The 17,640-nt window shown below is 31.6% G+C and overlaps 3 protein-coding genes and 1 long non-coding RNA gene across 4 annotated transcripts; 2 read left to right on the forward strand and 2 right to left on the reverse strand.

Annotated features, from left to right (window-relative positions):
* Positions 1-1,210: 1,210 nt before the first annotated feature.
* LOC143150730 (major facilitator superfamily domain-containing protein 6) lies at positions 1,211-5,299 on the forward strand. The gene is made up of 10 exons (XM_076319189.1): positions 1,211-2,529; positions 2,782-2,918; positions 3,003-3,298; positions 3,418-3,748; positions 3,833-4,023; positions 4,117-4,253; positions 4,374-4,489; positions 4,570-4,815; positions 4,901-5,047; positions 5,161-5,299. The coding sequence occupies exons 2-10, from the start codon at positions 2,861-2,863 to the stop codon at positions 5,229-5,231; spliced, it is 1,593 nt and encodes a 530-aa protein (XP_076175304.1). The 5' UTR covers positions 1,211-2,529; positions 2,782-2,860; the 3' UTR covers positions 5,232-5,299.
* On the forward strand, positions 5,196-8,472 carry LOC143150731 (F-box/WD repeat-containing protein 4). Its single transcript, XM_076319190.1, has 8 exons — positions 5,196-5,319; positions 5,831-6,121; positions 6,487-6,765; positions 6,836-6,986; positions 7,093-7,256; positions 7,375-7,503; positions 7,624-7,771; positions 7,877-8,472. The coding sequence occupies exons 2-8, from the start codon at positions 5,922-5,924 to the stop codon at positions 8,075-8,077; spliced, it is 1,272 nt and encodes a 423-aa protein (XP_076175305.1). The 5' UTR covers positions 5,196-5,319; positions 5,831-5,921; the 3' UTR covers positions 8,078-8,472.
* Positions 8,224-17,001, reverse strand: LOC143150727 (cytoplasmic aconitate hydratase). Its single transcript, XM_076319178.1, has 15 exons — positions 16,980-17,001; positions 15,977-16,069; positions 15,736-15,902; positions 15,518-15,663; positions 14,888-15,281; positions 14,631-14,802; positions 14,322-14,539; positions 10,669-10,828; positions 10,308-10,528; positions 10,072-10,228; positions 9,768-10,003; positions 9,551-9,687; positions 9,322-9,469; positions 9,081-9,247; positions 8,224-8,923 (listed from the first exon to the last, which is right to left on the reverse strand). The coding sequence occupies exons 1-15, from the start codon at positions 16,984-16,986 to the stop codon at positions 8,671-8,673; spliced, it is 2,676 nt and encodes an 891-aa protein (XP_076175293.1). The 5' UTR covers positions 16,987-17,001; the 3' UTR covers positions 8,224-8,670.
* LOC143150126 (uncharacterized) lies at positions 10,860-13,594 on the reverse strand. Its single transcript, XR_012992960.1, has 3 exons — positions 13,544-13,594; positions 13,060-13,438; positions 10,860-12,803 (listed from the first exon to the last, which is right to left on the reverse strand). It is a non-coding gene; the product is annotated as an uncharacterized LOC143150126 (long non-coding RNA).
* Positions 17,002-17,640: the final 639 nt, after the last annotated feature.

Raw genomic sequence — 17,640 nt, forward strand, 5'->3', positions numbered from 1 at the left:
TTCAATGTTTCCAAAACAATTGTGGTAATTAGGTCCTTCATGATAATGAAGGACAGATCACAGGATTATCCTTTGGGAACAATAGGACCTAGGATACCTATTGTATCTTATTTTTGAGTTGTAAAAAACACTATTATAGTATTCTTTATCGATACAGTAGCCCGTAAATCGAATATTCTGAAACGTGAGTCTCTTCGCACTGAGAATATTTATCTCTCCGTGTTACATTATCCCGACAAACATTTCGTTTCATATTTTCCGCGTATTTTCCCAATGAGTCCTCGATATGTTGTCATAAAACGATTTCAATGGATAATATCAGTTTTATGGTAGTCCGGTTGTAATAACTTTGTATCTATGAAAGTAGTCAGTTTTTATTTTTCGTAATAACTTCCAACGTTTTCCTTTAATTATTGTAGCTGTACACACGTAACTCTGAATTTACCCTGTTGTTTAAAAATGGGAGTCTTATTCTTTCGAAACTTTTAATGACTATTTTTACATTGACCTTGAGACCTTTTGATTCTTTGTAGCAATCTTCTACGCGAAACTTTTTCTACTATATTTGCAGTTCTTCAGCTTTGAATTAACTGCATAAAAATTGAAGTAACAATAGTCATTGATTTGTAGAGTTTTCGTATAAATATTTAATTATACCAGTGCATATGAATTTTTAAATTATGCAATATATTGTACTTTCAGGCGTATTGAATACCTTGTTAAACGATAAAATTGTTTGAAGAGTTAGATGATATTGTAATTATTTTGAACAATGTATTTGTTAATCTTACACATGTAGCCTGCAATGAGCGACTCTATCTCATGCAGCTAGTTATGAGATAATGCAAAGATTGATATCGCATCACGTTTCCTGTAATATTCTTGGACTCTTTTTGCAATGATGATTTTTCTTATGTAGTAAGTTTCTTCGCGAAGAAAACTGAGAAGTTCGTCAATGTGTTATTGAATTACTTCATAGATGCCACAATTGTCACGGACGGCAATTACAATCAAATTACTATCATTGTATGCAGTATCGTTCCATTTAAACTACATACATTGACGTGGAGTCATCAGTGTTTAAACAATTTTCAATCAACTATTCGAAAAAACTTTGAGTATTTGGACATTCGCATCAAAATAATCTACTCGATTTTTTCAAACTTGAAACACTTTTTCAGAATGTTTGAATAATTGAAGTATTTGAAATAATACTCGAATAATCAAGGTAATATTTAAATGGTCTAGTATTCGGCTTAACCCAATGAAACGAGCTTTATTCGTCCTTGGATTAACTAGTCGAGTAATTCAATTATTTAAATAATACTTAAAGTAACTTCTTCCAATAGTACATTACTTGTGTGCGATGCTATTTTCATGTTATTTACAAAACCTGACATCTTATGGCGGATGAGCAAATGACAGTTCTTAAAACTACATCCATTGTATCATACTCGCGCGCGTGATTTATTGAATACACACTTTCTGCGATGGGGATAATTTTAATCAGTCATGATAAAAGCATTTGTAACGTGTATTAACGATAATTATTACTTTTCAAATTATCTCTTCTACTAGCGCTGTACACGTGATCATTAATACTTTTGTATGTACATAAAAGTGCGCGCGCACGTGTGTGTCATTTGTAATTTTATATGCAATTTTTATTATTTACAAGCGGTGATTGTATACTACGTCTGAAATTTTTGCGAAAATTTATATTTTTTATTCAAAGATACATGAAATTTTTAACACAACCTATTCTGCCCATAAGAATGTTAAAAATGTTTGCATCAAATATCGTTAATGCGCTTTAGTAATAAGAACCTGAGTCACCTTCATTTGAATAACTCCAACCGAATTTTAAGTAGGGTAGTTTCTATTAGCGACGTATATACGTCATTTAAAACCCAACACTCGTGGAATTTTGTTTACATGCATACTATTAATTTATCAAATTTAGTATACATGTGTGTACACTAACCAAATTAAAAGCACTAGTTACGTTTACAATAATCCTTTTTTCAATTGTTTTCAGAAATGTTGAAAAGCATCCAATAATTTTAACTTTCGTAATATTCGAAACAAATCTTTTTATATGACCTGACGGCTTAAGTATCAATCTATTGATCTATCTATATACGTGAAAGTGAATGTTTCTCGGAACTTTCTTAATGTAACTATATAAGTAGTGAATTATTTCCACAACAACAATTTACCTTCTGTTTCGCAATGGATAAAAATATACGTACCAAACATATTGTTAATTTGTATTTTCGTTATCTGATCCATGAAAGCTGTCGAAGAAAAGCGTAAATCTGTATCTACCAAATCGCATTAACTAATCTGACTCAGTAAAGTATAGTCTTACCGAGAGTGAAATGTTTATTGTAAAACAATTATCAGTGTAACCCAAATTGAGAATATATTATAGTGAGTGTCTGATAATGAGATAATGGATATGTGGAGGATACTCCAACATATTGCTTTATTGTTTATTAATAAAACATAAGTCAGTGATCGTCAGAGGTAATAATTTTGTAAGCTACAATTAAAATTGTATATTAAACTTGCGCAAATTTGCAAATTTTAAGTACACTACATGAATTTAATATAAATTTGTGGATTTTTTACTGTACTTTTAATGTGCTTCTTGTCTTACTAAATTTCAATTCTCTCAGTATCTTCATACAGTCACAATTTATGTGTCTATCTAAGAAATAAGCAAATACTTTGAGTGGTTTAATCAATTATAAAGATACTAACATGTTCTGATTTCAGAAAACAAGGTTATCCAGATTTTTGTTTAGATGGTGTTCTTTGAAAGTTAATGTGCTAGATATCTTAGAATTATAAAGAAATGAAAATAAATAGTAAACAGTTACCTGTAAAGGTACATTATTTTTTTTTTATGGCAGGTAAATATAATTATATACTAACATTACAACATAAATTCTATTATGCAGATATGTGCAATATTTTTATATTACTTTTTATTACAGCAATGGGTCCAATTCTTCCATTTTTACCAGTTTATGGTAAACAATTAGGTGTATCTGCAATAGTTATGGGCAGCATTACAGCTATTTTACCATTCTTGTTTTTAATTGCTAAGCCAATCTTTGGCTTAATTGTAGATTATTTTAGCTCCTGGAGAAAAGCAATTTTTGTAACACTACTAGCAGGAACGAGTACTTGCTTTGTTTGCATGTACTTCCTATCAATAGTTTCAGAACCAGTTCTACCAGACCATACATTTATTAATGTATCTTGTGCTTTACCATATTGTTCACTAAAAGTAAGTTTTTACAATTACTAAACATTCCTTACTCATATGAATTCAAATATGCATGGAGTCTAACAAATATAAACTCTTAATTCTTCAAATATGTGTCCATAATTCTTAACTTATTTAAGGACATTTTAAAACCAGATTTGTGTACTGGAGCAAAGAATACAATGTGTCATTGGTCTTGTACTGATAGGGACTTTTCTGTGCCAATATTGTTTCAAGCAATTAACGGAGAAGCAATTTTCTCATCAAACACCACATGTTTTATTGATGCAAATGTTACCTCATATTGTTCTAAAAATATTAATTGCAATGTTACCTGTGATACTTTTCAAGACAAGAATTGCCTGTATACATCTTCAACTTTCTGGGGATTTGTCATCTTAATGTCTCTTGGCAATATTGGCTTTAATGTAAGCAATAGTATAAGTGACGCGATTTGCTTTGATATATTAGGTATTGTATAACTGTATTCATAACATAATTGTATACTAGTGTTTACTATTATTTATTTCCCCTTTTAATATAATGAATTTATAGGAGAAGGTAGTGAAATGGGATATGGTAGACAACGTGTTTGGGGAACAATAGGTTTTGGAATTTCTGCTCTTCTGGCTGGTTATGCAGTAGATTATTGGTCGAAAGGAGAAATGATAAAGATTTATACACCTGCTTTCCTGTTGGTGTTTGCATTTTCATTCATCGATATATTATGCTCTAGAAAATTAAAAGTGTGTATTTCATTCAACATTTAACAAGAATCAATATATATTTTCAAATAACTTTCTTAATTATGTTTACTCTATTGAAGGTATGTTTTGCAGTTACCAATTATGGGAGGGTCAACAAATATATTAAAGGACGTTTTCCAGCTTTTAAAGTTGAAACCTATAATTATATTTCTTTGCTTTGCAACAATTGCTGGCATTTTTGACAGTTTTATGATTTACTTTTTATTTTGGTAATTAGTCATGTTTTCCAAATGTTTTCTGTTTGATAAAACTTCTAAGAAATTAAATATTTAAAAAAGTATAAAACGTACATTGGAAGAATATTACATAGAAACATACGTTTTCAATAGGTACTTAGAAGATTTGGCTGTTGCAACTGGTCATATGAATGAAATTAAATTAATAGAAGGCTTAATAGTTGCTGCAGAAACTTTAGGTGGCGAAGTAATATTTTTTTCCTTATCTGGTATACTTTCTATCTATCTTTTTTATATGCCTTTACTTTTATGTAATTAAAATATTTCAATTAAGATTACTTTTTTATAGGTAAAATTTTAAAGAAACTTGGATTTGGATATACTTTTATATTTTGTTTTATATGTTACGCATTGCGTCTTGGTTTAATTTCTCTGGCAATAACCCCATGGTGGGTAATTCCGATTGAATTATTTATGCAAGGACCTACTTATGCGCTTTGTTATACAACGATAGTTGCATATGCAAGCAAGATCGCACCAACAGGTACATCAGCTACTGTTCAGGGAATTGTAGCTGGCATGGATGATGGTTTTGGTAATCCAATTTTATAAAATAGATGCACTACTACATACTGTGTTCAATATTCATTTATATACAATATATTATTGTTCTACTTTAGGTTTTGCAATAGGTAGTTTAATAGGTGGACTTTTATACAAAATATTTGGAGGCGTAACGACATTACGAATATTTTCGTTAGCTGCTATTGTAACAGCGTTCATGTACCTTATTTTACATTTGATGTTTTTAAAAGATAACACACCAGGTATAATAATAATATGTGTTTACATGGGTGCAATGAATTGTCTTGAATCTTTAATTATTTTGTATATATTTCGATTATTAAACACTTTAATTAAATATTTTCTTCATTTGCAGATACGAAAAGCAATGTAGAATGGAAAACACCTCAAAAAGCAAACGATGCATGCGTAATTGCAGAAGCATAATCATATAAGAATGAGAATGAAAACAAATTTATTTCCATCAAGAATGGAGTTTCTTATGGATGATGGAGTAATTACTACTGTACAATGGGTAGTTATTCCATGTATAATGTGATATATAACTAAATTTATACATATTTGATTACAATGCAAATATATTATATTACACTTGTTTTTACAACTTTTATTGATGTAAATCAAATACGTAGCCAGATCTCAAAAATAAACAAAATTGTAGAAATATTTAAACTGCAAATTTTTATTCAAAAATCGAGATACTCTATTCGTAATCCTTGAAGCATTAGGTCTTGTATTATCATGCAAAGAAATTATATCATCATTTTCACAGTAGTATTTAAATTAGAATTTGTAAAGGAAAATCAATTGATTATCCTAATTATTTATTAATAATATGGATAATTTGGATAATGGTAAACACTAAACAAGAAATCTTTCACAAACTAGTTGAAAGATACTTTATTCTCCTTAATATAGAATACAACAATGGACAATCAAATTTGGATTATAATATTATACTTTAAATTTTAAACTTTGTTACAAGATATTTCCTGAACAACAATCTAATAGAATATTTCTATTAGAGGAAGGTGAACAGAAAAGTTCTTACACGTGACAATCTGCAAGTTCAACAGCTGTTGTGTTCGCGGTCATCACGTGATTGGCTCGACAAAAATGACAGATGTGTGGCGTTTGGATACCTTACCATCTGATGTTCTGATATTAATTTTCGATTACTGTCATGCATTCGATTTGGTACGACTCAGTGAAGTATGCACACGATTTTATGAAATCGTACGCGGAGAAACCCTTTGGGTTAAGAAGAGCAAACAACCAGTCGTAACAAATCAAACTTCAAGAAAGTTTCGTGAAAGGTCTGTTAGGTTATATTTAATCCCTTTTTGATAAATAGTATTACAATGTCTTGAATTACATGTTCCCGTTTATGCACCTTTATCTATATCGAACATTGTAATGAGCATTAATTTACAAGAAACCATTATACACACACACACACACACACACACACACACACACACCAGAAAGTACACACACACAACGCATGCACGCATACACATACATAAATGTATGCAGACAAAATCTGTATATATTATAATTGGTTTAATAAAAGAAAGTATTGAATTTTCTAATGAAATATTAATTATATTAATTATGTATAATATTATTGATACACCTAAATTCTTATATCTAAAATATAACAATTATTTTAATTCTTTAGATGTAATCCACTATTATGTTTACGCACAAAGTGGCATGTATCACACAATTGGCAGTATGGCAGATTTGAGAAGAAAATCCTCTTCTCACAGAAAACAAAACTAATGCCATGGATTCAATTAACAGAAGATACCCTGTGGTGGAGCGGTGGAAATCAATTGTTTGGTTTTAGACGTTCAGAATCTTTTCATGAAAATAATCGCATCATAGTTAGAGATAATATTAGAAGCGATATATGCAAGTTTATTGCCAGAAATGAATGCATCATAACTGGTCACAGGTATTTAGGGTATATATTTTTAACTAGTCTTTACCATTTGGATTATACAGAGTGTATAAATATATTACAGAGATGGAAGTATAAAATTTTGGACAAAATCAAGATGTGATGAACGTATAGAATTTTATTTCAGTATAGATAAAGCACATACTTGTGATATAAATGCAATAGATAAGACAAGTGAGGCAATTATATCTGGTTCCGGTGATGGAACAGTGAAAGTAATACAAAATATTTTTTTAGCAAATAATAGATAGGAAACTTTGTATAATTAATGTTAAAAATTATTAGTTCTCTGATGTAATATTAAAAAATATAAATTTTTAGGTTTGGGGACCCGTGGGTCAAAGAATTTTAAATGTACCTTTAACAACTATAAATATTACTGACAGAGTGTGGTCCCTTTCTGCAGATCCAACGGGTAAAAAGTTTGCTGTAGGTTCAGCTGGAAACAGTGATTGTCCTCCACTTCACATATTTGATCTTGAATGGTGCGTTACAATTTACATTAAAAATAAGGAAATTGTCATAATTACGCAGAGTATAGAGATGTGTTTTATATATTTTCAGAGACATGAAAGGTCCAATAGTATAACAAAAACATTTCAGTTACAGTGAATCTAATATACTAAAACACAATTGGCGAAGGGGGGCAGGAATATTACACATGGTTTGGGATAACCCACAAATTCTGCTTACTTGTGGATATGACACTTACATTCGAAAATGGGACTTAAGGTAGCTATTTTAAATGGATTGTAGAATAAGAATTCATTTTCTAGTTATTTAACAAGGACAAAATATTTAACATTTGTTAATGCAATCATTATTTTGTTTCTTTAATGGATATTATTTCAGAACTGGAACATGTGTATATTCATGGCCAGATCCAACAGATGCAGCTGTATATTGTTTATCATCGGATTATTACTATACCATGATGACTGGAACTCAATTCAATTGCAAAGCTGTTCTCTGGGATCAAAGACAAAAGAGTTATGTACAAGTCAGTACTTGAATGTTCTTCAGACAATATTCGTTTATAACTTCATAGTCATATGAATACTATATAGTCATATATAATACTATATACACATATTTTTGTTTATAGATTTATTTCATGGATCTTTGCAGAATGTCAAGTCCTGTTTACTGTCTAGGTTTCGACAGTACTCATTTATATGGAGCGACAGATCAACATTTAGTTGAATTTACATTCTCAGGATATTCCTACAAAGAGACCAATTATAAAGAATTTCTTAGATACGAACAGATAAGATCGAATTGGACTAGTACAGATTGGATTGTATAGTACAGATGAATAATCAGAATGTATGAATCTTTAGAAAATATTTGTTATGTTAATTGTACAATATAAAAAACGCTCTAGGATTCGTCTAGACTGAAATACTTTATAATTTGGAGTATTGGACATTTTAGTTATAGATTAAAAATGAGTCATGCTGAAATAATTATTAACACTTTATTATGTTAATACATATTTTTTTCACTATTTATTTAAAACGATAACTATTAAAATATAAAAAAAGTTAGATTTGATCGATGCACGAAGCTTGCACATTTATTTCAATTGTGAATTTGCAATAAATCGTGCTACCACGAAACTACTAACAGTTCTCAAATTTGAAGGATATTTGGACTAAAAAATTTGTAATACACAAAAATAAATATATTTATCCAACTTGATTTAATATTTCTGTTCCACCGCCCTTTTGTATTCTACATGAGAGAAGTAATACCGTATTCATTATAATTCACTTCTTTTACTATAAAAAATATGGATACATTTATACGTTATATGCTGCAAATCCAAACCCAAAATTAAAAACTGTGTTAAGTAACTTTTTGCAATAATGTAATCCGTATTTCGTGGGTTACCAAATATTACAGCATTTTTCTAATCATGTAGTTTAGAATGCCACCATGTTTAAAATACATTAAATCCACTTCAGTGTCGAATCGTACAATTACATTAAACTGTTTTCCATTGTTCATGGTAACGGTAATTGTTTGGCCAGGTTGACAATTTTCAGGAAGTACTATGTCATATAACTCAAGGCCGGTCAATCCTAAGGACTCTGCTGTTTCTCCAGGTAGATATTGCAGCGGAATAATACCCATACCTACTAAGTTTGACCTGAAAATTATGAGAATGGTAATAAAATACCCTTAAACGCAAAACTTTTTTGAAAATTTAGTATTTCAAGGATAATAAAATTTCTTTGTCCAAAAGTTATATATCAAAGTGATACAATTCCTTAGAATAATCTTTTATTTGAAAAAAAAATATTTACCTATGTATCCTTTCATAAGACTCTGCTATAACCGCTCGAATTCCCAAAAGGTAAGGCCCTTTCGCAGCCCAATCTCTGGAAGATCCAGATCCGTATTCCTTACCGACAAGAATAATTAGCGGTGTCTCATCCTTTGCATATTTTTCAGCTGCGTCGAAAATGTCCATCTACAAATCGATCAGTAATTATATTCGTGAATAATATGTACATAGTCTAACTCGATTGCAAACTTTTTACGAACCTCTTCGTTAGTTGGAATGTAAATTGTACGTGGTCCGGGTTTTCCGAGAAACTTATTCATCAAACGAATATTGGCAAATGTGCCTCGCGCCATCACAGCGTCATTACCTCTACGTGATCCATACGAATTGAATTCTTTGGGCGTTAATCTACAAATATATAAGAAAACGAAGCAAATTATAACAGACATCGACATTCGTTATTTTCCCTTAATTGTATTTTAAACGTACCCACGACTTGCTAAGTATCGCGCTGCTGGGGAATTACGCGCGATGCTACCAGCTGGACTAATATGATCCGTCGTAACGGAATCTCCAAGATTAAGCAGAACACGCGCTTGTTTCACTGGCTCTAATTTCGGTAATTCCTGAACGCAATTGAAATATATTATTTTTAAAAAAACTCGTCAACAATTAAATAAACCTATAAATAAATTCTTAAGCTAACCTTTTGCAAATTGTCAAAATATGGTGGACTCTTGATATAGGTAGAAGATGAATCCCACGGATACAATTTACCATCAGGCGCTACCAAACTTGCCCAGCTATCGCTACCGAGTTCAATTTTACTATAAACTTCTTTAAACATGGCAGGAATCACATATTTCTGTTCCACGGCTTGAATATCCGTTCTCGTAGGCCAGATGTCTTGAAGATATACTGGAGTGCCATCCGCTCGACGACCTACAAATTTTCAGTACCATTATAAACCTGTAATGATTCATACGATTTGAATGGAGGTACCTATTTACCGAGAGGTTCCTGATCGAAGTCTACGTCCACTGTTCCAGCAATGGCGTAAGCGATTACCAACAGCGGTGATGCTAAATAATTAGCTCGTGTATGAGGATGAATTCTGCCCTCAAAGTTTCGATTCCCGGACAGGACGCCACAGCATACCAGCCCGTACTAATTAAACGAAGACAATGAAGATCGAAAGCAATAACAATAAATTAAGAATAAAGAAAGTAATTTTTTCGGTTTTTACCTTTTCAATATTTTCAACAATGACATCTGGAAGGGGACCACTATTGCCGATACAAGTCATACACCCGTAACCAACAATATCAAATCCTAATTTCGTAAGGTAGGGAATCACTCCGCTTTCCTGCAGGTAATAAGTGACGACGCCTGAACCCGGAGACAAGGATGTTTTAATGTAAGGCGCAACAGTTAAACCAGCTTCGACAGCATTTTTTGCAAGGAGACCTAAAATTTAAATAATGTCCACTTAATTTTATATTGTAGCATGTCAAAAAAAAATATCTGAATACTGAATAACTACCATAATCAAAATGTATTATAATCGTAAATTAGAATACGTTTAATTGATCTGTGTTCTCATTTACCTGCTCCAAGCATAACACTTGGGTTGCTAGTATTGGTGCAGCTAGTAATCGCAGCGATGACCACCGAGCCGTTTCTCAATTTGTAATCCTTGCCTTCGTATTCGAACATACCTACGGAATCCACCATTTCGGGGCTTAGGCCGAATCCCTTGAACCCTACCTGAAAACAAAAATCTTTTATTGCCCTCTGTAATATACCCATTCTATAATCTGAAAACAGGTTCGAGCGTTTAATAAATTTGCGATTACTCCATGTTATAAACTAAATGTTGTCGCATAAACATTGGAGAAAAATTTGCAATGAACTATGAACAGTATTCTTTATCGTATCTTCTTTTATGACAAAGGATTACTTTCAAAAAGTAGACATCTGAATTCTTTTATATACGAAAGTTTGATGACCTAAGAATGTGAATAACCTTTTAGTATCTAGAATTCATTATCTGGCAAATCATTTGCTGAAGCTGCATTTTTATATGATAGACCAACAGTTTTGTTTTAACATTCCATACTCAAAGTATACAAGCAATATCGTCTTGACGATATAATTATTTTAATATCCATATGACTTAACATCTCTGTTTATTTTCATAAAATAGATATATTTGTACAGTTGCAATATTTAAATGAATTCTATGAGCACGTAAAAAACAGACCAGCGCTGCTTCTGTCTTTTTTCCAGACGTTCAAATTTTCTTTAAATTGCGATATTCGTTTAAAAACTCGTTGGCAGGCTATTAGAGGCATTGTAATCACTTCCTCGAAGGTAAACTGATTGTAGTCGATGCGTAAATATCCAATTGACCCTTGGTCTGTGAGGGATATCCATTGTTTTGTATTATTAGACGGTCGACGTCATCGTTTGGGCTTTTCCTCGCGTCGAGGGTTGCTTTCACAAATTCTATAGCTACCGAACACTATTGCTTCCCCATTCTTTTGATTTCAAGAATATAGGTACAATTGAAAAGGACCAGGACCTCTCAATGACGAGACATTTACCGTAACAAGCATTAACAATACGTAGAAAATAAGCCAAGTCGTCGAAACGTTACTTGCGATTACTAATTATTTCGTTCTTTTAATTATCAATTGGAAATACGAGTGTACAGATTCATAATTGCAAAAAGTCGACAGGAACGACGGTAACGTGATAGCATGACCAATCGTTGCAATACGAAGCATAGCGAACATCCGTATGTAAGACAGCAGTTTGCAATAAAATATATGAAGCTTTGCAAAATGAACGGTTAGCGATACCAGCAATTTTTACCAGGTTGCACGACGTTCGTAGCTTCATCAAAGACAGTGGCACGTTTTCTTTACGAAATTGAAGATCGATCGATCGCCGGTAACTATACAAAATAATTTTCAATCGTCGCAATTCTGTGCAATTATTGACCAGCAACGTGTTACATTTGGAAAATAATTTTTGTATCGTATCAATTATAGAAATCAAGTTTTTGACAATTATTTCTTACTCCAAAATTATACATAGTATGATTACTGGAATGTAGAACAAATTTCCAGTTAACTGTGACTATATTACTGTTACATTTTGCTATCACAGCGAAAAATTTTAAATGTCCATTCGTTATTGATTATAGATATATTTTGTTAATAATTTTGATTTGCAATAATTTGAAATTTTTCAGAAAAAATTAAATATAATTCAGTAAAAAGTTGACTTTAATTTGTTGGTTTTTGTAAGAATGCGTTTTAAAGAAGAAAAACGTTGAGTAATTCTTAGGCTACGTCGATCACCGACAATCCAAAAAACCGACCGATAAAAGGGCATTGAATTTCACGCCGAAGAAACGTCAGCTCTCTATGATTCACGTGGATGAGTTTTCAGCATATGTCCTTGCTGTAATAGCATAGTAACGCGATTCCGATGTTGAACATCTTTCAATAGAAATCGATCGATCCCTTGTTTTTAAAATCACGAGCGCTCATTGTTGCTTTATCACGTTCGCGCGATTACCATTTTCAATTTAATTTAACACGTAGATAGTACCCCGACATTGAAATATAGTAATTTCCATATCCATCGTTCAATTTTCGTAAATTATTTTTTACACAAATTTCTTCTTGTTCGTTGTTACCAAGCTTCGAGTAAAATGATTCAAACATTCCATCTTAAACAAACAAACAAAAAATATTAAACTTTTCTCACTTTACAAAATATTTAACATAAACAATTTGCGCATTGTGAAGCTTTTAAAAATTTGAAAATTTCACACAAATTATTGTAAATGCTTGTACATTGCTGAAAACGATGATTTCATCCTTGGTTACTGTAAAGCAGTAGAGGGGGAATGTGCACAGTGTTTGCAATAGAAAATCCTTGCCTACCTGATCATGTCAGATATTGGAAATTTGTGGAACGTTTACCTGGTTGGTGAGGATGGTTTGCCCTGTTCAACGACGGGTGGGGATGCTCTGGGATATGTATAAATGTAGCTTGACGAGCGAGGAAGGTCATCAGTGTGCAATTAACAGTGCGAGCGGTCAATTTCGGTTGTCGTGATCGAAGTCACTATACGGTTTCCACATTTCTACTCTCGATATAATCGTTTTCGTTTCCAAGTTTAACGCATCGTGAAAGTTTATATGTCCCATTTTCGTGAAAGAATTTGTCCCGTTGACGTTTTTTCTAAGTTAAGGCTTGTTTCTTATTAATTCATTGCGGTTGAAAGTTTACCAAAGTAAGTCATCCGTTTTTGTACATTCTTGAAGCAGCTGAGAGATCTTCTTCATTTCTCTTCAACAACTAATTAAAGAACTCGATCAGATGAATACATTTTACAAATAGTACGACAATGGGGACTGCTGTCGGATGAAATCTCGTCCGGTGTGGTTGGAACAGTAGCCTCACCGGTTAGGATTCATCCAATGTCTGCCCCTGTTCATCAATACCCAATCAAACTGATCTGTAAGACATTAGGTGACTAGATCTTGTTATCAGGGGCGAAGTATTCATCTAGTGAAACGCTGAAACGAAGTCGTGACTAGATCGAAATACTCGTGTCTGACAGTGAGATCGATCAACTCTGAAGGACGTTGCCTAGCAAGCTTCATCGTTTTCCGAAACGTCACGTTTATTTTTCTTTGGTGATCTATCTGTATGGTGAATCGAAAGATCATAAAGCTAGATCAGCAAGGGACAATGTACGAGACATTGTCTCATAAACTGCGCTCAATCTTACACAGGAACTTCACCAAAATCAGGCAAGGTAGCAAACTTTATTCTGTTTTTGTTGTACTATGGGATTAAAATGTTTGCAAGAATCTGCTTTAAAATACACATAAACAAGAGCTTTTAGATGAAAGAGTCCAGAGGAACTTTTGCTGTGATGTGTTGCTACAAGAGATTCATATCACAGCAGTAGTTACCTAAGAATCTTTCATTTTTCACCACCGCTGGACCTACAAAAAAACACTTTATGCTTCGACGCGCACGGGAAACAATACAAGTACAGCATGGGATGAACGTGATCCCGTTTGACGGTAATAATCGAAAGTCACTGGGTTATGTTTGTCCCGTACGAATACTGAATGTTCATCGCCTGCTACTCTGCACTTTTATAGTATTAGATGCTTGCACCACTTTTCTATGTTAAAAAATATTACAATAATTTTTCATAAATTCTTACCTTACTAGTAAGGCATTGCCTGAAGTCTGCTTTCATGTTAGCGACAGAAACACGATCGTGCGGCCTCTTTGGACCACTGACACTGGACGCCACACTCCCTAGGTCTAAGGTGACTACTTCTGAGAATATAGGGTCTTGGCTTTCATCGTCGTAGTTTCTCAACATGCGTATAGTGGACAAATACTTCTCAATTCTGTTAATATGTTCTTCGGATCTGCCTGTAATGGGCAATTTCATATACAATAAGTGAAAATTAAAAACATTCTATTTTTGATTACTTGAGTTGACGCGCTTTAAAAATGTAGTCACCTGTTTGTCTCAGATACTTTAAACTCTGCTGATCGACTGCGAAGAATCCAACTGTAGCTCCATATTCTGGACACATATTTGATATTGTAGCACGGTCTGCAATACTTAGTTGGGTCACACCTGGTCCAAAGAATTCTACAAACTTTCCAACTACTCCAACTTGACGTAAATGCTACAAGTACGTGAAAATGTTTGTTGGATAATAATTGCAACCGATGTGAGAAGGTTTCATTTGTATAGAATTTGAAAATTTGTACCTTTGTGATTGTAAGAACAAGATCAGTTGAAGTGGCATACTGACTTAGAACTCCATCTAATCTATATCCTACAACTTTTGGTATTAACATAGATATTGCTTGTCCTAACATAACAGCTTCAGCTTCAATTCCTCCGACACCCCATCCGAGTACACCAAGGCCATTAATCATAGTTGTATGAGAATCTGTTCCAACTACACTATCTGGGTAGAGCAAACTATTGGTATCAAATACAACTCGTGCCAAGTATTCTAAATTAACTTGATGTACTATTCCACTTCCTGGAGGTACAATTAACATATTTTCGAATGCTTTAGCTCCCCATTTTAAAAACGTAAATCTTTCCTTATTTCTTACAAATTCTATTTCTTCATTCTTTTTCAAGGCATCGTTACTAGAAAAAATGCAAGATTCTTATTAAAACTCTTATCTTTTTTACTTAATACTCTGACAACAACTACTACTACTACTACTACTACTATTTTGAATGTAAACATACTCTTTTCACTAATTTAGTTAGTTATGTAATTATTTTAGACTATAATGAAAGAACAATTAATTTGTACAATTTGGTATCTACTTTGTTTCTTCAATTTTGTAGTTGAATGTACTTAGTATAATATAATTTACCTTCTAATAAAATCAACTTGTATTGAATGATCAATAACAAGATCCGATGGACAGATAGGATTTATCTTATCTGAGTCCGAACCAAGTCTTTTAACAGCATCTCTCATAGCTGCAAAATCCACCACTGCTGGCACTCCAGTGAAATCCTATTTAAGATGGAATATAACAAAAAATTGATGTAATTTTTTAAGTATAACTTGTTACAATTTTATACATACCTGTAATATCACTCTAGATGGTTTAAAAGATAGTTCTACTCCTTCTTCAAGAACTTGATTAACTTCCCAGTCCGCAACTTTTTCAACATCATGCTTGGTTACTTGAAAGTTGTCACAATTCCTAACAGCACTTTCTAAGAGCACTCTGACCGAAAATGGTAACCTGTCTATAAAGATCATTAAACAACAATTGTATTTCTTTCATAATGTATGGTACTTTAAATCATTCATAAATACTTACCATACTTCTTTCCAAAATCAGTAATGTCATAATATTTATATTCTTTAGATTCAATTTGAATGGATTTTAGTAAGTGTTTATATGGATTACTTTCTGAAAATAAAAAAAAAACATTATTTTTCATATTGGAATTATATTAAACAATATTTCCTATAAAATTATAAAATAAATTAAATAATGTAATGATGAAAATGCATATAACAATCTTTTCAATAGATTTATTTTATGTACATTAAGAAAATAAGCTAGAATTTGACACAAATACAATAATTTGTTAAATAGCATATACAACATGTCTTTAACTTTATAGTTTCAGAAACCATTTTGCTGTCAAATTGTTCATAGTAGTTCAATTGACAACGTATCTGATTATTTATATATTTATATTTTTATACTGTGATACATGAATTTGTTACATTATTAACAATATATTATTTCTAATTAGTAAAAGCAATTTAATTAGAATTATATCATATTTTATTTCACTAATCCCATGAACTAAATCGATTTATGAAAGAGATAACCACGTATCGATGTATTGATAATAACCATTTTAATAATAAAATTAACATATCATTTTGAAATAAATGAATGCGCAAAAAGTAACTTTACAATGCACTTGTCACATGTAACAGGTGTCATAATTGATAGTATCATGATTTGTATCAAATGTCACGTTGTATTTTTATCTTAAAATGAATTCTTTTAGACGTACAAATATATAAATTATAAATTTAACATTACTGCATGTTTTCATGAGAAAATAATTTAAGAATACATAATTCAAAACGTTCTTTTTCCGGTGTTTTTTCTTAAAGTAGGACAGTATGCACAATATTATGCAAATTTTAATATTATAGTAAATAAAACAATATTTTAATGTTCTTGCAAAAGAAAATTAAATTAAACAAATAAATTAAGAACGACATATATTATTTTTGCTAATATTTATAACTGTTTCTTAAAATAACTAGGAGCAAGCAAGGCAGATCTTCACACTTACCAGCCATGATTGTCACTGTTACAGTCACGTCGTCCAGTTTGCTACGAGGTGATATTATTTATATAGGGTGGCACATATATGCATTTAGGAATTATCTCCTACGAATAAATACATCATACTACTTTAAAGTAGTTAAAACAGTAAAGTAGTTTTTGAGATAAAATGAAATGAAAAAAATTAACGTTCACATATGATGTGTTTCATAACTTACAGTAATGTACACAATATATAAAGTAAGATTATATTAATAAAGTAATTTTACGTTTCAATGTTGATCTTGTAGAAATAAATAAATTTGTATTTTTACATAATTGTAATTTATGAAATTACAAAACCAATTTTAAATAATGTATGTAGAATTAAAGTACAACAACAAAAGATGAATAGATAGATCAAGAGACGCTTTCTTTGTTTATAGGAATATTGCACAAATTACAATAAATGTAAATTAATTAATGAGTCTGTTTTAATATCTTACTGTTCTGTCTTTTAAATCAGTACAGTATTGTAACAGAGCCATCGAATCAATCTTTCAATCTTCATATTCTATTGTTTCTTGTAAATAGAGAAATAACTGACCCTTGCTCGAATATATTTTCACATTTAAAGTTCTAACTTGCCTTGTAAAATTTCGAAAGAATTTAGATAAGATGTTAAGTGT

Source organism: Ptiloglossa arizonensis, chromosome 8 (genome assembly GCF_051014685.1).
Source record: "Ptiloglossa arizonensis isolate GNS036 chromosome 8, iyPtiAriz1_principal, whole genome shotgun sequence".
NCBI classification, from domain to species: Eukaryota; Metazoa; Arthropoda; class Insecta; order Hymenoptera; family Colletidae; genus Ptiloglossa; species Ptiloglossa arizonensis.